General features: G+C 36.1%; 1 protein-coding gene across 4 annotated transcripts in view; it reads left to right on the forward strand.

The window, feature by feature from the left end:
- Nucleotides 1-24,964, forward strand: part of LOC149774791 (uncharacterized) — a 41,403-nt gene that overhangs the window by 13,087 nt on the left and 3,352 nt on the right. For 2 of the 4 annotated variants that reach the window (XM_089944802.1, XM_089944804.1), the window contains exons 3-6: nt 3,939-4,776; nt 15,999-16,067; nt 19,702-19,778; nt 21,255-21,305. In XM_089944802.1, coding sequence (XP_089800928.1) covers nt 3,939-4,154 — 216 coding nt within the window. In that variant the 3' untranslated portion in view covers nt 4,155-4,776; nt 15,999-16,067; nt 19,702-19,778; nt 21,255-21,305. The remainder of the gene's footprint in view (nt 1-3,938; nt 4,777-15,998; nt 16,068-19,701; nt 19,779-21,254; nt 21,306-24,964) is intronic. The other 2 variants (XM_089944806.1, XM_089944805.1) reach the window with 2 other exon arrangements.

Below are 24,964 nucleotides of genomic sequence, written 5' to 3' on the forward strand. Positions count from 1 at the left end.
GGCGACCATGGCCAACCACCACCATTTGTCGGCGAGGGTCCACATAATTGGTTGAGCGGGTTCGTGGACTATTATGAAGAAACCGATACTGATTACCGGGCACTTGATGAACAACTGCGCGGGGTTAAAAAATTAATCAGATTACAGCCGGATAGAATTCAATGTGAAATAATCCGCGAGGTGATTCCGGAAACGCCGTTAAATGAATTCTGGGAAACATGGAAACCAAACGATTTGATTGTAGCGAGTAGAAAGATAGTCAGGGACACACTTCAGCGGAGGTTGTTTACGTTGCATAAGGAAAAGTTTCCAACGCGTCCAGTGCCGTTATGTTATAGACCCGCGGACACACGGCGGCAGAACATTGAAGTTGAAATCCCGGGCCCGACAGCGTCGGGGACAAAAAAACAAATTCTCGTGCTGAATGATATCGTGCTCGTTGATATCAGCGTCGTCGAGGACGCGCTACGTGCTGATAAATCCCCGTGGACGCTAGGATACGCAACAACAATACATTCCTCGCAGGGACTAACCATCACGGATACAATTGTTTGGATAGTTGATAATCGCATCGAATGGTCAAATCTAGTCTATCTTGCAGTGTCCAGAGTACGGAGGATAAATCAGCTTCGAAGAATTGTTATTGACGGAGTCAGTGACGAAGTCAGTGACGGAGTCACCATCGATGCAAGCGTCATTGATAGAAAACTCTCGGGTTACCGCCAACAGGATAAAAAAAAACAGCGGCGTTTTGATATTGATGCCGAATTAATAATTGCGTTACGACAACAACAGAATAATCACTGCGCGAGTTGTAATTGTGTAATGCGCTGGCGTTATTCGGATAAAGACGCTCGCCAATTTACCGTGGACAGGATCGATAACAGTCTCGGTCATGTCAAAACCAATGTGAGGTTGACCTGTCTTGAGTGCAATAGACGCAACGGCGCTAGTTAAGACCACGCGGGGGTAATTGAGTATCGTCAGGTATCACTTGTAGTTGCTCGCGTGTAAACCCCCGCTGTGGGGCAGTTGAATCCAGTCTATAGATCGGTGGTCTATTAGTTGATCGTGTTATCGTTGATATGTTATGCGTGGTAACACTCCAGATAGGATCAGTAGCTCTTTTTTTACCGCCTTCAAGCTCTCCTGGTTCATACAGATATCTAACAGTGACATCGCCGAGAATCGGCTTGGAAACGCTATCTATTTTTGATCCTCTGGGTATATACTCGTATTTAATCGCGTCGCTGGGCTTCATGTTGATTGCTCGGGTAATCTCGTTATTTAACGCTGCAATTACGCCTGGCAACCTTTTGACCCATTCACGAGATCGTTTTTCTTGGATGAATTCCTTCGCGTATTGATATCCAAATAACCGTTCAGCAAGAGTCCGATTGAATCGTTCAACAATTGCCTGATCACGATGTAGCGCAGTATGACCTCGTCGTACCGCGACGCTATGATGTTTCAGCGCTGATAAAACAGCGCCGCGAAATTCACTACCAGGATCAACTTGTAATAGATTTGGCCAGCGCAGAGGACCTCTTCGATAAATTCTTTCAAACGCAGCGGCTACTTCAGTTGCTGACTTTGTTTTTAACGGCTCCGCTTGTTTGTATCGACTCGCAACATCAACTACGGTTAGCGCGTATTTGTAACCGTTGTCATGCGGCAGAAATAGTATATCAGCCTGATGAACTTCATTAGGTACGCTGACATCAAAGCGCGAGAAGTTGATTTGTTTAGGCGGTGGTAGATAGATTTGCCATATAGCCTGTTTGGATAACCAATTAGGCGCAGTGGCCTTTGTTACCTTTGCAGCGCTTGCAAGCTTACCAATTGCGGCCTTCCCCTTCCAGTATCCTCTCGGAGAATAATAGATGGATTCCATGTTGTTATTATAAACGCTAGCGTTTTCAATTACCAGCGCGAGAAGCTCCGCTTCCAATCATTAATTTACCTTTCATAGCCGATTTTACCAACCATGAGGCCAATTTTTCTTTGACGGATTTATCGGGAATAGCATTTAACGCGTGAATTAATTTTACGTCCGCGATATGACGCTGTTGCAGATCGCTACTTTTGTAAGCAACATCATGAGTATGACACGCCTTATCGATAGCGTTTATTGGATACTCACCGGGTTTGGGCTGATTTTGATCATCGAGTCTGATATCTAATCGTGTTCCGGGGCCACAGTAGTTATATCCTGGGAGGTGTTTTTCTCCTGGATACTTTGCCCACGGGGTTCCGGGGAGTTTTGATAACTTGGCTGCAATATCACCTCCTCGCTTTTTTTTAAAACATCCCCGGGTTTAATAGAAATAAATTTAAATTTCTTTATACCGCATTGTACACACTTGCCAGTAAGCGCCGATCTGTTATTTTTTGTTGTAGCGGTTGTCATATCATTTGTGCCAGTACGCACTCTACACTTTACACAATATAGATCCATAATTTATGTATAGAGACATGAATATAATTGACTTTTCAGCGACTAAAACAAGAGAACCAGTTAAGCATGTTGCAGCGTTACCAAACTCGATCCGGATGATTATCATCGGACCATCTGGATCCCGCAAGACGTAATTGTTACTCAATTTAATAATGAGATGGATGAAGTGGGATAAGTTGTATTTGGTTGCTCCTAGCGTAGATGATCAACGATGCTACGAGGTGTTGAAAGATTTCAACGAGAATGCATCAGCGATCGCTAAAAAAAATGTTATTGAGTTTATTACAGATATCAATGATGCACCAGGTATCGATGATATTGATGGCGACGTTAACAATCTAGTCGTGTACGATGATGTTATGTTAGACAATCAAAAAAACCCAGCTAGGATATTTTCCAGAGGCAGGCATAAAAACACTGACGTGATATATGTCACTCAACGATACACTCAGATTCCAAAAGTAATCAGAGACAACTGTAATATTCTTGCTGTATTCAACGGCGTTGATACACACACGCTACGAAATATTTGGCAGACATGGTGCGGCGGTGACATGGACTTTAATGGTTTTCGAAACTTTTTTAGTCATGCTCAGTCGACCCCACATGGATTTGTAACGATAAATTTACATGACCCTCGGACACGATATCGTATCGGACTTGACCAAATATTCGGTTAAATTGCAAGCAGCAGGGGGGGCGATGACATCGACGCGGTCGTCGCTGTGCTTACCGGACGCTGACGACGCTGGGATCGGCGCGCAGAAGGTGTTAATTAAACCAAATGACGTCCGGACGATCACCTCGACGACGACGTCGTTTTTTTTTTACCAGGCGCTGACGACACCGGATCCGCTGAGTGCAGAAAGTACTAATTAAGCCAAATGACGATTGGACAAAATGTCGGATTCGCCCCCCCTGCTGCTGGGGATTTACAGAATGTGGAAGCTATCTTGTTTCTATGGTAATCATCTGCAATGTGGGGTGGGTCCTAGTTTAGGCTTCTTTCCATGTCGTTCCTAGGATAGAGATAGATGACAGATATATCATATTTGTACTTTTTCAAGAGTTTGAAAACCAAAGTGTGTATATGCGGTCATATCAGGAGAAAACACACACACACACGCATACATACACACATATATATAAATATAACATAGGTTTTGGATTTTTACCTCTTTTGTCACAGTCAAGAAGCAGGTACTAAGGGAGATTATCAATACATGTAACAAAAATATAGAGATCTGAGAAGGCAGGCCATTTAAGTTGCTGTACTCATTTTGCAGCGCAATTCTGAATTATCAGTTTATTCACAGTTCCTGTGTTTACTTTAGGGTACACCATAACTTGTTCATGTTGACCTTTAGGGTACACCATAACTTGCGACATAATCTTCTATACCTTAATTTGCTGGCTTTCAGTGTTGAAATCTTCAGAAAGCTTAACTATATCATATTTGTATGGCTTTGTTTTATTTCAGACCCACGTGGATCAGATCAAGGAGAGTCAGTCACGAGGTTTCATAAAGCATGTTGCCACGGCAGCAAAGGTTTTGGTGGCCATGTTACTCATACCACCATTTCTGAATTATGCAGCATTGCAAAGGGAGATTACTCATCTCAAACCAGAAATAGGTACATGTATGTTGGATCATGAACACAGTCTGCATAAACTTTCCTACACTGATTTTAATTAGCATAGTTTTAAATCCACATATCTTTATAACAACCACTTCACTGCTAAAAATGTTTTTGTTTGTATAATGATGCATATTCAGATAATTGCATGGTTTATTTAATTGCAGAAAATATGCCTTAAAATTCTGGTACAGTTACAATCATTATTATTTTGTATAAAGTAAAATGTCAGCTATCTTTACCTCACATGGGTGTCAGCCACTTGTGGTTAATTAGTTATCTGGATATTATAGTTTTTGTGGAAATGTGTGGCTGTCAATGGATATATCTGGAATTAATTAGTACAAAATTTATATTGTTTCCCATATATGTATTGGTAATTATGCAAATATTAATATTTGTTTGAAATCTGACATGTTTAAGAGCAGAAAGGGTACAAACAATAAAATTAATGTTAGGATATAATAGATACATTGTGGATTATGGAATACCCACTCAGTCTGAAACATTTTCACCAAGTCTAGTGGAAATCCACTCAATCTTGCAAAAGTCTTTCACAGGTTTTATTGGAGCTGTACTATGTTTTATAGCACTCCTCGCTGATTCTGTGATGTTCGTTTCATGAGTCAACACACTAACCAAACAGATGGGAGAAAACCCAACACCATAAACCCGATCATGGCAGGTGCCAGTGTCATATCATTAGCTGTACAAACAATAGTCATTCTTGTGGTATTTATCAGTCGCTTAGCTAGGGATTCATGAAGAAGAATGAATGTAACATATGAGGTTTTAATCTACTTGGATATTTTCGAACATAATCATATACATCATAAAATTTTCCTGGCATTAAAGTACATCCCGGTTGATTTACTACATATGTACATACCTGCTAGCATATACAGAAGTGGAAATTTACATACAGTTCTGCATCAAGCAGTGACTTCCATGTTCTTGCTTGTATTTAGTTATTGTTAGTCTGTGAAATTTGCTCTGATATTCCTTGGAATTAGAGCGTCTATTCCGTAATTTGAGTATAAGCAAAAGGGTCACTTACTTGTCCACAACCTATGTTCCACTTGAGAAGTAGGAAAAAAAACCACTTGTCTGTGACTGCAGATTAAATCGATCCCAAGCAACACTTTTTTAAAATTTCAAAGCTTTAGAGTTATTCCATATAAGCAATGCTTACAGATTATGACATAACTTCACAGTATATATCATGGTCTATCCTTGGCTATGTACACGAATGTTGTGCAATATCCTTCATAAAATACCAAATACCTAATTAATTTTTAAACGATACATTAACAAAATTAATGAATGTATGAATAAAAAGGGGATATGTAATAAATACAAAACCACATAAATGTTTTGTTCCGAGTCATTGAAAGAACTATGATATGGGGTAGGAACATGTCTTGGGCCTGACTGCCTTGACATTCCTAGCTTGTATCAACTAGTTTTTTTCCCTCACTCAGAACAAAATACACACACACACACACACATATATATATATATATATATATATATATATATATATATATATATATATATATATATATATATATATATATATATATATATATATATATATATTATATATATACTCTTTTATGCAGCTGTTGATGGGCCCAGAGTGGTCTAAAGCACTTTCCATTACGGATCACTGATATCTCACCTCTGTCTGCATGGGTTTGAGTCTCAGATTCAGCCAATGTGGGTATGTGAGAAAGCTTGCCAGTAGCTTCTCGTGGGTCGTTGGTTCTTTCCGGGCTTTTCCCGGGTTCTTCTTTCACCATTAATACTGGCCGCCATGCATAGCCTATCGTGTGCTGAAAGATGGTGCTAAACCCTACAACAACAACAACTACATATAGTTTTGTCTGTATATGGCATAGTGATCAATGAAGTTCTATCGTATGTGACATAGTGATACATGTGGTTCTAATGCATGTGACAACGATGCATGCAATTCAGATACATATGACATTGTATATGCAGTTCTAATTCATGGATATTTAATTTGCATTGTCTGTTGTTTTTTTTTTCATTATGTGTTATTGATAATATAATATGGTATGTTGGATTTGTCTTTGTCCAAAGTCAAGTTCATTTTCTATTTGACCTGAAGCCTTGATTTTCTTAATTCTATAAAGAACTAATACACCTCTCACTCGATAACTTGCGCACAGTGGGGTCCACAAACATAGGCCGCACTATAAGCGAGGGCGCGAGTTACAGCGGGACCTCTAAAAATTGAAAAAAGCAGCTTAGACATCAATAAAACCACAGCAGGGGGTACGTGGTATGGAACTGGGCTGTTAATGACTGAATGCTCATTTTACACTCACGTCGATAGTAATTGTTAATAACACTCTTTCAATAATAAAAGTGTTAGTTTTTCTGTATAAATAAAATTTATTTTCAAAATATCCAATGAAAGATCGTTCCAGCTGGTTTCAACAACCATCATGTGCATACGAAAATTTATGTGTATTACATCACTGCATTTTGCTTTCTTGATTAGTCTGGTTCCCGGAGTGCATTTAAAAATATAATGCCATGTCTGGAGAAAAAGTTGCAGGAAAATAGACTAACTGTTGATACACCACCAAACAAGATTCTTTTTTTAAAAATAGATATTTATTTTGTGAGACAATTGGCTACATCACATCTCAATTTTTCTATTGTTCAGTTATTACAGTATTGATATCGTGATTTCATTGAAAGTAAATAGTGAAACTTCTTATCATCCTTGAGGATATCTCTAAGTGCCAGTTTGGGAATTCAATGAAACTCCATTGCCCACAATGGTCCATATCTGTGAAACCAAGCTCTTTGTTTTACGAAGTATTTGTTTTGCTTGGTTGCCTAGATGTCTTTGATCACAGATATTATTGAGTTGGTTAATTTAAAGTAGTTTAATTATGTTCCATACACAATAACATTTATAACAGTGTTCGACTGATCAACTGAAGTGAGGTCACCCGACATATGGCGGGGGCTGCTAGAATTTAAGACGGATTTGCATGCCTTTTAACTTTTCTTTTATTCCACCTCCTTTATTTGATTCAAAATACATAATTAACGTGATAATATAAAGGAGGCCAGCTTTTAATTCAGTTCAACAATACAACAAATGCTTCTACAAGTCAGTTATGAAAGCATGGTCGGCACTTAATTAGGTTCTTGGAGAAATGCATGCGGACATAGCTGTTATGGTAGATTGACACATTTTATGTTTAATACACATTGCATTTATGATGATTACACTTAAGAGGAACTAAAAAATAAAATTAAAACACAAATTTCACTTAATAAAAATTATTTAATTGTCATTTAAATATTAATGTACTGCCTACACTTGGTGTCAGTAACATTTTCGTTAAATGTCTTTAATTATGGTGTACCAAAAATGTCGTTTGGAAAGAAAATGTAACCAATTATATGACTTTTATTAAAAGTTGATGATTTCAAAATATTGATTAAAATTTCCAGGTCCAATAAACCGTTTTTGACCATAAAACGAATGATATATCATTGTTTCAGTTAGCAATTTTGATTGCGATTTTCTTCAAGTTCAAGAAATGGGGATCAATTTTGTTTGTACTTTGTGGCTTAAAAAATGGGATCCACGCCTGACCCTGCATTATAAGTGGGTTCGCGAGTTATCAGGGCACGAGTTATCAAGGGAGTGGCGTACATAGCTAAAATATTCTCTGTGTGTATGGGTTAATTATTAGCATTACATGTATTATCTTTGTCTGTGTCAAGGACTTTGTGTTTACCGTGTTCTTTATTATAATTATTTAATCAAATAAACATTGGGAACATCGGGAATGTTTTTTTCCATTAGGTAATAGTTGTTATTGGAAAAATGTTAATTATGACCTGAGGTCAAATAGAGGACTTTATAATCTTGTTTTTCTAGAAATTATTCTTTTGTGCAATAAGATCTGAGCAGAATCAGTTGTATTTTTGATGTGACCAGTGGTTCATTTTTGAGCAGGAGTTATATTTATTCAAATTATTTATTCACTGGAAATGCAAAGTGCTCAAAAAAAATAACCCTTTTGGAAATAGAGACTTGAGTTTATAGTGAAATTTCGAATAATAATATATTCTTGGATTGTATTATTGTAATCCAGCAAAATACTTTTTTGCACATCACCACTACAAAAGCCACTACAGGCACATCAAACTTCCAGTGTTGGATTTTATTTACATTTCTACTTTAATCATTAGAATGTATGTCTGTAATTCTAGGATTATTTGGGATTTAATTAGCAATACTACTAGTTCCTTTTTTCCATTGTTATTCGTTATTCTAAGGAAATACATTATTTGTTGAATTTTAGAAAGCCTGTAGCTTCTTACATATGACAGTTTAATGCATACACATAGCTGCCAACCCTCACGAATTTGGTGTGAATTTCACGACTTTTTCAGCAATTCACGGATTCACGCCGCAAGCCAAAAATTCACGAATTCTCCAATCCTCAATTATTTTAAATTTTTAATAAAATAACCGATTTCCCGTTAAGCGCTAGACGCGATATTAGTAGATCTACAGCCGATTGGCCCGGTAGCAAGCATTTTAGCCAATTTTAATCTGTATGTATAAGAGTAGTTTTACAAATGCTTTTGAGAGAAACCAGGGCCTAACCGGAATTTTGCTCTGCGCAAGCGTCACTAACACTGATTTGAGTTACGGTTCAGCATCGCATGTACGATTTTGAAAACGTCTTCACCACTAAGAAAAAAGAACTCTATTACTCAAAAAGTGAAGTTTAATTTGGAATAAATAAAAAATTGGCCATGCATTCTGCCATTAAACATCGATATTCATCATGCTTTTTGCACTCAGTGCGACATCGCAAAGACGATGTGAGGAAGCACGTCGGTTGCATAATACACATAGAAGTTGGGAAAATTAAGAATTCGCAGATTTCAGCTCCGGAATATTTTAAACAATTGGCGGAGGAAATGCAGGCTACCAACACTGAAGCATTATTTGTGAGTTTTCTTGTCGAACACAATCTACCTTTATCAGCTGGAGACCATGCTAAACATTTGTTCTGACAAATGTTGCCAGACTTGAAAATCGATTCCAAATTTTCCTGTGGAAGGACCAAAAGTGCTGCAGCTCCTGTGCATTCCTCACAGCAACAGTGCAAGCGAAGTGTATTTTCTCTTGTGAGGAAAAATAAGACTTTAGCCGGCAAGAAGTCTGAACTGTTTAGAAAACAAAGTTACAATCAAGCAGTTGAGGAAGTTTAAGTCTGTCACAGTATCATGTCTTGATAAATAAATATTTCTGCATATATGTAGTGTTTTAGTTTTATATTGCGAACTTTATATAGTGTAGTATTGACGGTCAGAGTGGATGGAGTTATTGTCATGGTATTTTTCACGAATTCTTGTCTAAATTCACGACTTTTTATCCCTACTTTCACTAATTGTGAGCCTGGAAGGTTGGCAGCTATGCATACAGCATGCAGTTCTAATACATACGATGTAGCGGTTTATGCAGGTCTAATACATATGACAGCTATACATACAGTTTAATGCATACAGCATGCAGTTCTAATACATACGATGTAGCGGTTTATGCAGTTCTAATACATATGACAGCTATACATACAGTTTAATGCATACAGCATGCAGTTTTAATACATACGATGTAGCGGTTCATGCAGTTTTAATACAAATGGTGTAGTGGTTTATGCAGTTCTGATACATATGGTGTAGTGGTTCATGCAGTTCTAATACATATGATGTAACAGTTCATGCAGTTCTAATACATACGATATAGTGGTTCATGCAGCTCTAATACATACCATGTAGTGGTTGATGCATTTCTAATACATACCATGTAGTGGTTGATGCAGTTCTAATACATACCATGTAGTGGTTCATGCAGTTCTAATACATACCATGTAGTGGTTCATGCAGTTCTAATACATACCATGTAGTGGTTCATGCAGTTCTAATACATATGATGTAACAGTTCATGCAGTTCTAATGCATATGATGTAACAGTTCATGCAGTTCTAATACATACCATGTAGTGGTTGATGCAGTTCTAATACATACCATGTAGTGGTTGATGCAGTTCTAATACATACCATGTAGCGGTTCATGCAGTTCTAATGCATATGATGTAACAGTTCATGCAGTTCTAATACATACGATATAGTGGTTCATGCAGCTCTAATACATACCATGTAGTGGTTCATGCAGTTCTAATACATACCATGTAGTGGTTCATGCAGTTCTAATACATACCATGTAGTGGTTGATGCAGTTCTAATACATACCATGTAGCGGTTCATGCAGTTCTAATGCATATGATGTAACAGTTCATGCAGTTCTAATACATACCATGTAGTGGTTCATGCAGTTCTAATACATACCTTGTAGTGGTTCATGCAGTTCTAATACATACCATGTAGTGGTTCATGCAGTTCTAATATATACCATGTAGCGGTTCATGCAGTTCTAATGCATATGATGTAACAGTTCATGAAATTCTAATACATACGATATAGTGGTTCATGCAGCTCTAATACATACCATGTAGTGGTTCATGCAGTTCTAATACATACGATATAGTGGTTCATGCAGCTCTAATACATACCATGTAGTGGTTCATGCAGTTCTAATACATACCATGTAGTGGTTCATGCAGTTCTAATACATACCATGTAGTGGTTCATGCAGTTCTAATACATACCATGTAGTGGTTCATGCAGTTCTAATACATACCATGTAGTGGTTCATGCAGTTCTAATACATACCATGTAGTGGTTGATGCATTTCTAATACATACCATGTAGTGGTTGATGCAGTTCTAATACATACGATATAGTGGTTCATGCAGTTCTAATACATACCATGTAGTGGTTCATGCAGTTCTAATACATACCATGTAGTGGTTCATGCAGTTCTAATACATATGATGTAACAGTTCATGCAGTTCTAACGCATATGATGTAACAGTTCATGCAGTTCTAATACATACCATGTAGTGGTTGATGCAGTTCTAATACATACCATGTAGTGGTTGATGCAGTTCTAATACATACCATGTAGCGGTTCATGCAGTTCTAATGCATATGATGTAACAGTTCATGCAGTTCTAATACATACGATATAGTGGTTCATGCAGCTCTAATACATACCATGTAGTGGTTCATGCAGTTCTAATACATACCATGTAGTGGTTCATGCAGTTCTAATACATACCATGTAGTGGTTGATGCAGTTCTAATACATACCATGTAGCGGTTCATGCAGTTCTAATGCATATGATGTAACAGTTCATGCAGTTCTAATACATACCATGTAGTGGTTCATGCAGTTCTAATACATACCTTGTAGTGGTTCATGCAGTTCTAATACATACCATGTAGTGGTTCATGCAGTTCTAATATATACCATGTAGCGGTTCATGCAGTTCTAATGCATATGATGTAACAGTTCATGCAGTTCTAATACATACGATATAGTGGTTCATGCAGCTCTAATACATACCATGTAGTGGTTCATGCAGTTCTAATACATACCATATAGTGGTTCATGCAGTTCTAATACATACCATGTAGTGGTTCATGCAGTTCTAATACATACGATATAGTGGTTCATGCAGTTCTAATACATACCAGGTAGTGGTTCATGCAGTTCTAATACATACCATGTAGTGGTTCATGCAGTTCTAATACATACCATGTAGTGGTTCATGCAGTTCTAATACATACCATGTAGTGGTTCATGCAGTTCTAATACATACCATGTAGTGGTTGATGCATTTCTAATACATACCATGTAGTGGTTGATGCAGTTCTAATACATACGATATAGTGGTTCATGCAGTTCTAATACATACCATGTAGTGGTTCATGCAGTTCTAATACATACCATGTAGTGGTTCATGCAGTTCTAATACATATGATGTAACAGTTCATGCAGTTCTAATGCATATGATGTAACAGTTCATGCAGTTCTAATACATACCATGTAGTGGTTGATGCAGTTCTAATACATACCATGTAGTGGTTGATGCAGTTCTAATACATACCATGTAGCGGTTCATGCAGTTCTAATGCATATGATGTAACAGTTCATGCAGTTCTAATACATACGATATAGTGGTTCATGCAGCTCTAATACATACCATGTAGTGGTTCATGCAGTTCTAATACATACCATGTAGTGGTTCATGCAGTTCTAATACATACCATGTAGTGGTTGATGCAGTTCTAATACATACCATGTAGCGGTTCATGCAGTTCTAATGCATATGATGTAACAGTTCATGCAGTTCTAATACATACCATGTAGTGGTTCATGCAGTTCTAATACATACCTTGTAGTGGTTCATGCAGTTCTAATACATACCATGTAGTGGTTCATGCAGTTCTAATATATACCATGTAGCGGTTCATGCAGTTCTAATGCATATGATGTAACAGTTCATGCAGTTCTAATACATACGATATAGTGGTTCATGCAGCTCTAATACATACCATGTAGTGGTTCATGCAGTTCTAATACATACCATATAGTGGTTCATGCAGTTCTAATACATACCATGTAGTGGTTCATGCAGTTCTAATACATACAATATAGTGGTTCATGCAGTTCTAATACATACCAGGTAGTGGTTCATGCAGTTCTAATACATACCATGTAGTGGTTCATGCAGTTCTAATACATACCATGTAGTGGTTCATGCAGTTCTAATACATACCATGTAGTGGTTCATGCAGTTCTAATACATACCATGTAGTGGTTGATGCATTTCTAATACATACCATGTAGTGGTTGATGCAGTTCTAATACATACGATATAGTGGTTCATGCAGTTCTAATACATACCATGTAGTGGTTCATGCAGTTCTAATACATACCATGTAGTGGTTCATGCAGTTCTAATACATATGATGTAACAGTTCATGCAGTTCTAATGCATATGATGTAACAGTTCATGCAGTTCTAATACATACCATGTAGTGGTTGATGCAGTTCTAATACATACCATGTAGTGGTTGATGCAATTCTAATACATACCATGTAGCGGTTCATGCAGTTCTAATGCATATGATGTAACAGTTCATGCAGTTCTAATACATACGATATAGTGGTTCATGCAGCTCTAATACATACCATGTAGTGGTTCATGCAGTTCTAATACATACCATGTAGTGGTTCATGCAGTTCTAATACATACCATGTAGTGGTTGATGCAGTTCTAATACATACCATGTAGCGGTTCATGCAGTTCTAATGCATATGATGTAACAGTTCATGCAGTTCTAATACATACCATGTAGTGGTTCATGCAGTTCTAATACATACCTTGTAGTGGTTCATGCAGTTCTAATACATACCATGTAGTGGTTCATGCAGTTCTAATATATACCATGTAGCGGTTCATGCAGTTCTAATGCATATGATGTAACAGTTCATGCAGTTCTAATACATACGATATAGTGGTTCATGCAGCTCTAATACATACCATGTAGTGGTTCATGCAGTTCTAATACATACCATGTAGTGGTTCATGCAGTTCTAATACATACCATGTAGTGGTTGATGCAGTTCTAATACATACGATATAGTGGTTCATGCAGTTCTAATACATATGATGTAACAGTTCATGCAGTTCTAATACATACCATGTAGTGGTTGATGCAGTTCTAGTACATACCATGTAGTGGTTGATGCAGTTCTAATACATACCATGTAGTGGTTCATGCAGTTCTAATGCATATGATGTAACAGTTCATGCAGCTCTGATACGTATGATGTAGTGGATCATGCAGTTCTAATACATACCATGTAGTGGTTCATGCAGTTCTAATATATACCATGTAGCGGTTCATGCAGTTCTAATGCATATGATGTAACAGTTCATGCAGTTCTAATACATACGATATAGTGGTTCATGCAGCTCTAATACATACCATGTAGTGGTTCATGCAGTTCTAATACATACCATGTAGTGGTTCATGCAGTTCTAATACATACCATGTAGTGGTTGATGCAGTTCTAATACATACCATGTAGTGGTTGATGCAGTTCTAATACATACGATATAGTGGTTCATGCAGTTCTAATACATACCATGTAGTGGTTCATGCAGTTCTAATACATACCATGTAGTGGTTCATGCAGTTCTAATACATATGATGTAACAGTTCATGCAGTTCTAATGCATATGATGTAACAGTTCATGCAGTTCTAATACATACCATGTAGTGGTTGATGCAGTTCTAATACATACCATGTAGTGGTTGATGCAGTTCTAATACATACCATGTAGCGGTTCATGCAGTTCTAATGCATATGATGTAACAGTTCATGCAGTTCTAATACATACGATATAGTGGTTCATGCAGCTCTAATACATACCATGTAGTGGTTCATGCAGTTCTAATACATACCATGTAGTGGTTCATGCAGTTCTAATACATACCATGTAGTGGTTGATGCAGTTGTAATACATACCATGTAGCGGTTCATGCAGTTCTAATGCATATGATGTAACAGTTCATGCAGTTCTAATACATACCATGTAGTGGTTCATGCAGTTCTAATACATACCTTGTAGTGGTTCATGCAGTTCTAATACATGCCATGTAGTGGTTCATGCAGTTCTAATATATACCATGTAGCGGTTCATGCAGTTCTAATGCATATGATGTAACAGTTCATGCAGTTCTAATACATACAATATAGTGGTTCATGCAGCTCTAATACATACCATGTAGTGGTTCATGCAGTTCTAATACATACCATGTAGTGGTTCATGCAGTTCTAATACATACCATGTAGTGGTTGATGCAGTTCTAATACATACCATGTAGCGGTTCATGCAGTTCTAATGCATATGATGTAACAGTTCATGCAGCTCTAATACGTATGATGTAGTGGATCATGCAGTTCTAATACATACCATGTAGTGGTTCATGCATTTCTAATACATACGATATACTGGTTCATGCAGCTCTAATACATATGATGTAGTGATTCATGCAGTTCTAATACATACCATGTAGTGGTTCATGCAGTTCTAATACATACCATGTAGTGGTTCATGCAGTTCTAATACATACCATGTAGTGGTTCATGCAGTTCTAATACATACCATGTAGTGGTTCATGCAGTTCTAATACATACCATGTAGCGGTTCATGCAGTTCTAATGCATATGATGTAACAGTTCATGCAGTTCTAATACATACGATATAGTGGTTCATGCAGCTCTAATACATACCATGTAGTGGTTCATGCAGTTCTAATACATACCATGTAGTGGTTCATGCAGTTCTAATACATACCATGTAGTGGTTCATGCAGTTCTAATACATACGATATACTGGTTCATGCAGCTCTAATACATATGATGTAGTGGTTCATGCAGTTCTAATACATACCATGTAGTGGTTCATGCAGTTCTAATACATACCATGTAGTGGTTCATGCAGTTCTAATACATACCATGTAGTGGTTCATGCAGTTCTAATACATACCATGTTGTGGTTCATGCAGTTCTAATACATACCATGTAGTGGTTCATGCAGTTCTAATACATATGATGTAACAGTTCATGCAGTTCTAATACATACCATATAGTGGTTCATGCAGTTCTAATACATACCATGTAGTGGTTCATGCAGCTCTAATACATACCATGTAGTGGTTCATGCAGTTCTAATACATATGATGTAGCGGTTCATGCAGTTCTCATACATACCATGTAGTGGTTCATGCAGTTCTAATACATACCATGTAGCAGTTCATGCAGTTTTAATAGAGACATTTTATTTCACAGCATTCTCTCAGTTAATGATATTCAACATGAAATAAAAAATGAATTTTATGATGTTGTTGTAGGAGAGCTGTATGACATTGGCTGGGGACAGAAACTCTTCTTAACCTGTTAAGGAAAAGACCCTCCTGCAGGTATTCTGTTATAATATGTACACTCTACTACCTTATAAGTCAAGATTTAAAAAAACAGAACACAAGAAACATTTGCATGATGCAGTTTGGGTCTGAGCATATAAACCACAATAGGAAAAAATCTGGTATTGCAAGCAAAATATAAATCTCCCCAAAACATGCCTATTTTGTACAGCATGAAGTCTGTGGCTGGTGATGTTAGTCCACAGAGAACTTTGTGCTAAAAGCAAAGTCAGTTATTAAAAATTTACATATAAGCCAGCATATGCAGTAACAGTAGAAAATATTCTTGTACAGTACATAGATGTTTTTGGCTAGATTCACTCCAGTTTATTAACGATCATATACAAATTATCATTTATGTACATTTTATAGATGAGGTTGACTTGTATTGAGATATAGTAAATGCAAGTTTTGAGTCCCAATAATTGGTAACGTTTGAGATAAATAGGTTACAAGGACTCATTTTGTAATCAAAGTTTAATATACACAACGGAGCAGTTAAAAATCCTGATTTAAGGTTACCTAAAATTTCTGATATTTTGCACTGAAATGTTGAATTATTTTGTGGACTAGGCAATGGTTTCCCCATGTAATTTCATTTTCTGGATATTTCAATAATTTTGTTCAGTCTTACCCATTGTCAACATGTGTTTTCTTCAGTTATTAACCTTTGTCTGTGAGAATTTTCTTTTAAATCTAGTACAGATTTGATCTATGCTAATTGATGAATATTTGCCACTTGTTTTTGGAACCAACCATATTCCTTGTATCATTAGCACAAACTCAGGTATGATCTATGCTAATCATTGGCTGCAACTTGCATTAACAAATGAAACATGTCTATAAAAAAAAATAATTGTCTAGTTTGCAGCATTTGCTGAAGCAAATCACCACCTGAAATTTTACATTTTCTTTGGAAAGCAACAGTGCTGGCATAGCATAATTGCTAATGAGTAAGGCATGGCCACCAGGGACTAGCATAATGTTCTCTCAGCTCATGGTCAGTATGCTGAATACATGGCCACTAGGGACTAACATAATGTTCTCTCAGATCATGGTCAGTATGCTGAATACATGGCCACCAGGGACTAGCATATTGTTCTCTTAGATCATGGTCAGTAATCTGAATACATGGCCACCAGGGACTAGCATAATGTTCTCTCAGATCATGGTCAGTGTGCTGAACATATGGCCACCAGGGACTAGCATAATGTTCTCTCAGATCACGGTCAGTATGCTGAATACTTGGCCACCAGGGACTAGCATATTGTTCTATTAGATCATGGTCAGTATGCTGAATACATGGTCACCAGGGACAAGCATAATGTTCTCTCAGATCATGGTCAGTGTGCTGAACATATGGCCACCAGGGACTAGCATATTGTTCTATTAGATCATGGTCAGTATGCTGAATACATGGTCACCAGGGACAAGCATAATGTTCTCTCAGATCATGGTCAGTATGCTGAATACATGGCCACCAGGGACTAGCATAATGTTCTCTAAGATCATGGTCAGTATGCTGAATACATGGCCACCAGGGACTAGCATAATGTTCTCTAAGATCATGGTCAGTATGCTGAATACATGGCCACCAGGGACTAGCATAAAGTTCTCTCAGATCATGGTCAGTATGCTGAATACATGGCCACCAGGGACAAGCATAGTGTTCTCTCAGCTCATGATCAGTATGCTGAATACATGGCCACCAGGGACTAGCATAATGTTCTCTCAGATCATGGTCAGTATGCTGAACACATGGCCACCAGGGACTAGCATAATGTTCTCTCAAATCATGGTCAGTATGCTGAATACATGGCCACCAGGGACTAGCATAATATTCTGTCAGATCATGGTCAGTATGCTGAATACATGGCCACCAGGGGCTAGCATAATGTTCTCTCAGATCATGGTCAGTATGCTGAATACATGGCCACCAGGGACTAGCATAATGTTCTCTAAGGTCTTGGTCAGTATCCTGAATACATGGCCACCAGGGACTAGCATAATGTTCTCTAAGATCATGGTCAGTATGCTGAATACATGGCCACCAGGGACTAGCATAAAGTTCTCTCAGATCATGGTAAGTATGCTGAATACATGGCCACTAGTTACTAGCATAATATTCTGTCAGATCATGATCAGTACGCTGAATACATGGCTACCAGGGGCTAGCATAATGTTCTCTAAGATCATGATCAGTATGCTGAATACATGGCCACCAGGGACTAGCATAAAGTTTTCTCAGATCATGGTAAGTATGCTGAATACATGGCCACCAGGGACTAGCATAATGTTCTCTCAGATCATGGTCAGTATGCTGAATACATGGCCACCAGGGACTAGCATAAAGTTCTCTCAGATCATGGTCAGTATGCTGAATACATGTCCAGATATCAAATGGCCAAATTAGACTTGCATAATGTTCTGCCAGATCAGGTCATAATGCAGAATAAAGGATTTGGATTGTTGAAGGTTATAATTGATTGGCAGTATATAAGAATACAAAAAACACATTGACCAGTTTCTAAAACATTGTCAGGGTTTTAGTCATTTTGTTACATGAAACTGATTATTTGAAAATATAAAATATATGAAATAATTTTATGGTTTTCATGACATATACATATTATTGCACAACCTTTGTTGCAATATACCCCAGGATAAAGTAGCCTTGCATAAAAACAGTATGCTTTTAAGGTTGAATGCCATTATAGTCAGGCTAACATGAATCATAATATTTTCAGGGCAGTTATGTTTTAATAATTCAGCCAAAAAAAAACTTTATTTAGGGAAAGATTATTGACTTTAAAAATTTATATTTAGCTAATCATTAAATCTTATAATATTCATGGATCCAATTTGCTGTGTTGTATTTTATCAAAGATTGGTTAATGTATTTTATGATTAAACATAATGACATAATGGCATTTCAGTAGTATCTTGTTTCTTGCTTAAACATAATGACTCGTGGCATTTCAATAGTATCTTATTTCATGCTGAGATATAATGACTCATGGTATTTCAATAGTATCTTATTTCTTGCTTAAACATAATGACTCGTGGCATTTCAATAGTATCGTATTTCATGCTTAAACATAATGACTCGTGGCATTTCAATAGTATCTTATTTCTTGCTTAAACATAATGACTCATGGCATTTCAATAGTATCTTATTTCATGCTGAGATATAATGACTCATGGTATTTCAATAGTGTCTTATTTCTTGCTTAAACATAATGACTCATGGCATTTGAATAGTATCTTATTTCATGCTTAAACATAATGACTCGTGGCATTTCAATAGTATCTTATTTCATGCTGAGATATAATGATTTGTGGCATTTCAATAGTATCTTATTTCATGCCGAGATATAATGACTCATGGCATTTCAGTAGTATCTTATTTCTTGCTGAGATATAATGACTTGTGGCATTTCAATAGTATCTTATTTCATGCTGAGATATAACAACTCATGGCATTTCAATAGTATCTTATTTCATGCAGAGATATAATGACTTCTGATATTTCAATGGTATTTTATTGCATGCTTAAACATAATGACACATGGCATTTCCTGTAATGCTTTTTTATTTTAAAGTAAAATGTTTTTAATTTTGTCTCCTACAGTTGTCATGGACGCTCCCACAGGTATGACGTCTGATGTTTGGACCTTGGTGTGGACCAAACTGGCCATGTACTCTAGGGTAGGTAGACCAGAAAACTTATGGTATAGTCTGTTGACTGTTGTCCGTCCATCGGTTAGCACATATTTAATATCACAACTCTGAAACTACTTGGATGATTCCCATGACACTTTATGCATCCATTAATGCCATGATGTTATTGGTTCCAGATGAAAATGGTGCTGCTCAGACATCCAACACTCTAGAATGGATGGGCATATCAATATGGGGTTTTCAGAAAAAGACTTTCTATGAATTATAGTTGGATCGTTTAGGGGCCATCTTGAAAATCTTGTTATTGCAACTCATCTAGAATGGAGAATCATTACAGTTGAAGTTTCTTGTGAATGCAAGGTCCTGTATGAAAATTACATTGGTCTGATATCCCATACAGCAACGACATTGACCATCTTGAAAATCTTACAAGTTTGTTATTACTGATCCTGCTGAATTTGTGTTTGTGTCAATATGGGAAATTAGTTGTCTTGTCAGTATGGGAAATTTGTTATGTCAATATGGGAAATTTGTTTTTGTGTCAGTATGGGAAATTTGTTATGTTAGTATGGGAAATTTAATGTTGTGTCAATATGGGAAATTTGTTGTCGTGTCAATATGGAAATTTGTTGTCGTGTCAATATGTGAAATGTATTGTGTCAGTATGTGAAATTTTTTTGTCATATCAATTTGGGTAATTTGTTGTGTCAATATGGGAAATTTGTTGTCCTGTCAATATGGGAAATTTGTTGTGTCAATATAGGAAATTTGTTGTTGTGTCAATATGGGAAATTTGTTTTCATGTCAGTATGGTATTTTCACCTTAAAACTTCTTATGATATCATGTTGGTTTATTTGAAATGCTGCCAATGTTAGTGTTAAGTAAAAATGGTAAGTATTATTAATGATATTTTGTCTTGTTAATGTTAAGTAAAAATGGAAAGTAATATTAACATGATGTTTTGTCTTGTTAATATTAAGTAAAAATGGAAAGTAATATTAACATGAGGTTTTGTCTTGTTAATATTAAGTAAAAATGGAAAGTAATATTAACATGAAGTTTTGTCTTGTTAATGTTAAGTAAAAATGGAAAGTAATATTAACATGAGGTTTTGTCTTGTTAATATTAAGTAAAAATGGAAAGTAATTTTAACATGAGATTTTGTCTTGTTAATATTAAGTAAAAATGGAAAGTAATATTAACATGATGTTTTGTCTTGTTAGTGTTAAGTAAAAATGGAAAGTAATATTAACATGATGTTTTGTCTTGTTAGTGTTTAGTAAAAATGGTAAGTAACATTAACATGATGTTTTGTCTTGTTAATATTAAGTAAAAATGGAAAGTAATATTAACATGATGTTTTTTCTTGTTAGTGTTAAGTAAAAATGGTGCTGATCTAATTCCATGATGACAATGTTGTTATCACTACTTCTGAATGATAAATAATATTGCTGTGGCGTTTTCATCTGAATACTTATTATGTTTATCATTTTTGTTTCTAGGTGTGTGTATATGACAGAGCAGGCCTAGGTTTCAGTGATAGGCCTCACCAGGTATGTAGCACTGGACAATAAGAGGAAGGAAGTTCCTGCCCATTTTAGGTCATGTCACACTGGCCACTGGGCTGTCAAAAGTTGCTTGCATACAGTTTGGCCACTGAGCTATCAAAAGTTGCTTGCATACAGTTTTTCTACCATGATATAACCAGGATTCCAGCCATTTAAATGTGTCAAAAAGTGTGAGGGTGGGTTTATTATTAGAGAATTGTGTCCTAAATAAATAGTTGATACAATTATGTACAGATGGGATGGGTTTATTGTCTAGCATAGACCAATCATCAACCATGGGTTGTCATCAGGCATGGGTTATTATTAATCCCTACTCCTCCCTGCACTATTTGAAACTTAACCTAGTTAAACAAATAAATCTTTTAATGGGCTTTAAACCTTTGAATGGGAAGGTTGTGCAGGTGTTAAAATTCTTCATATAGAAATTCCCCTCCCTACCAGACAACAATGATCTGTATCTAATATAGTTATGGATTCCTCACTGGTAACGATCTTCATAGAAATTAATTATGTTATACAATTGATGGAAATGCTATGTGGTGGTTGAAAATTCAATTATAGAATCTTTACCTGGGGTAGTATTTCTATATGGATGGTAATTCAATTATAAAATCTATACATGGTGGTAATATTTCTATATGGATGAAAATTCAATTATAGAATCTTTACCTGTCTGTAATATTTCTATATGGATGAAAATTCAATTCTAGAATCTATACCTGGTGGTAATATTTCTATATGGATGAAAATTCAATTCTAGAATCTTTACCTGTCTGTAATATTTCTATATGGATGAAAATTCAATTCTAGAATCTATACATGGTGGTAATATTTCTATGTGGATGAAAATTTAATTATAGAATCTTTACCTGTTGGTAATATTTCTATATGGGTGAAAATTCAATATTAGAATCTTTAAATTGGTGGTAGTATTTCTATAAGGATGAAAATTTAATTATAGAATCTTTACCTGTTGGTAATATTTCTATATGGGTGAAAATTCAATATTAGAATCTTTAAATTGGTGGTAGTATTTCTATAAGGATGAAAATTCAATTATAGAATCTTTACCTGTTGGTAATATTTCCATAAGGGTGAAAATTAAATTATATAATCTATACCTGGTGGTAATATTTCTATACGGGTTAAATTTCAATTATAGAATCTTTACCTGGTGATAGTATTTCTATAAGGATGAAAATTCAATTATAGAATCTTTACCTGGTGGTAATATTTCCATAAGGGTGAAAATTAAATTATAGAATCTATACCTGGTGGTAATATTCCTATACGGGTTAAAATTCAGTTATATAATCTATACCTGGTGGTAATATTTCTATACGGGTTAAAATTCAGTTTGATCTGAAGAATAGATAAGATACTGGGTCCATGAAAGGTCAGTGTGAGCATGAATACGCATCCCATTTGGTACACAAATTTGGTGACTAGGTAGATGCATAATGTGGTACATGAATATGGTTGCTAGGTAGATGCATCATGTGTTACACAAATATGGTGACTAGGTAGACATACTGTGTTACACAAATATGGTGACTAGGTAGACACATAATGTGGTACACAAATATGGTTACTAGGTAGACACATAATGTGGTACACAAATATGTTGACTAGGTAGACACATAATGTGGTACACAAACATGGTTACTAGGTAGACACACAATGTGGTATACAAATATGGTGACATATAACAAACATTGGTATACACATATAGTGACATAGTAGACACATTGGTACACAAATTTGGTTACTAGGTAGACACATAATGTGGTACACAAATATGGTGTTTAGGTAGACACACAATGTGGTATACAAATATGGTGTTTAGGTAGACACACAATGTGGTATACAAATATGGTGTTTAGGTAGACACACAATGTGGTACACAAATATGGTGACATATAACAAACATTTGGTACACAAATATGGAGACATAGTAGACACATTGTTTAGTACATACATGTAGGTAGGGCTCTACAGTTTCGTATTTTGCATAGGGTTAGAATTTTAAAGAAAAAGAATTTCCATGGCTTTCCTCACTGGTTATACTTACGATTTTAAACAAAGACCATGTATATTTTAGGTATAGTTCAAAGAACCTTTAATTTCCTTTATTTTTGGTGTATGATTGAAGGGTGTAATATGGGTTATAGAGTATACAGCTTGGCCTTACTCCAGATGTGCACCTTACATAGTGCTAGCTCCACTTGACCATCTTCACTTCGTGAACTTCAGTGGTAAATTGTATATAAAAAAGAGCCAATAACTTTTTATTTACATTTTTATATATTTGGTAATTCATTTATTGCACTTTCAGAAGTTGGTATTGTCTAGTCTAGCAAAATTCATTTTCCTGCTAAGCTGCTAAGCATAGTGTACTTTAGAAAAAATCAGGCTGATTTTTGGAGCACAAGGTAGCAGTCATTCTAGTCACCACTGTGCTTAGATCATGTACTATTTCCAAAAGTACAATATCCACATTACATTAATGTATCCTAGAGGTATGCCAACATTCTCTCCATTGTGCATGTTTCAAATGCAAACAACTTCACTTTACATACATCACTCTCTAAAAAGTACATAATAACTAGTGAGTGCCCCCATAGTGACATAAACATATTTTTGGGACATAAATATGGTGACATAGTAGACATAGTTTGGTACACAAATATGGTGACATAATAGACGCATTGGTACACAGATATGGTGGCATAGTAGACACATTGGTACACAAGTACAGTGATATAGTAGACATGTTGTTTGGTAAACAACTATGGTAACATGGTAGTCACATTGTTTGGTGCATAAATATAGTGACATAAACACACTGTTGGTACATAAATATAGTGACATAAACACACTGTTGGTATATAAATATAGTGACATAAACACACTCTTGGTACATCAATATTGTGTCAAACACACTGTTGGTACATCAATATAGTGATATAAACACACTGTTGGTACATAAATATAGTGACATAAATGCATTGTTGGTACATAAATATAGTGACATAAATACATTGTTGGTACATAAATATGGTGACATAAACACACTGTTGGTACATAAATATATTGTGTCAAACACACTGTTGGTACATCAATATAGTGATATAAACACACAGTTGATATATGAATATAGAGACATAAATGCATTGTTGGTACATAAATATAGTGACATAAACACATTGTTGGTACATAAATATAGTGACATAAACACACTGTTGGTACTTAAATATGGTGACATAGTAGACACACTGGTACACAGATATGGTGGCACAGCAGAAAAATTGGTTCACAAATATGGTGACATAGTCACTTTGTTTGGTACACAAATATAGTGACATAGTAGACACATAATTTGGTATCATTATGATGAGCGACACATGATTTTGTATCATTATGATGACAGACACATGATTTTGCATCATTATGATGACAGACACATGATTTGGTATCATTATGATGACAGACACATTATTTGGTATCATTATGATGACAAACACATTATATCAGGGGTGCGCAAACTACAGCCCGCAGGTCGCATGCAGCCTAGGAACAAGTCATCATTCGCACTGACTCTGTTTATGTTATTCTTTTAATAAATGTGCTTCTTTTGAAGTTTA

The sequence above is a fragment of the Sinohyriopsis cumingii genome, unplaced genomic scaffold, assembly GCF_028554795.1.
Source record: "Sinohyriopsis cumingii isolate HCF-2022 unplaced genomic scaffold, ASM2855479v2 utg000160l, whole genome shotgun sequence".
Classification (NCBI taxonomy): domain Eukaryota; kingdom Metazoa; phylum Mollusca; class Bivalvia; order Unionida; family Unionidae; genus Sinohyriopsis; species Sinohyriopsis cumingii.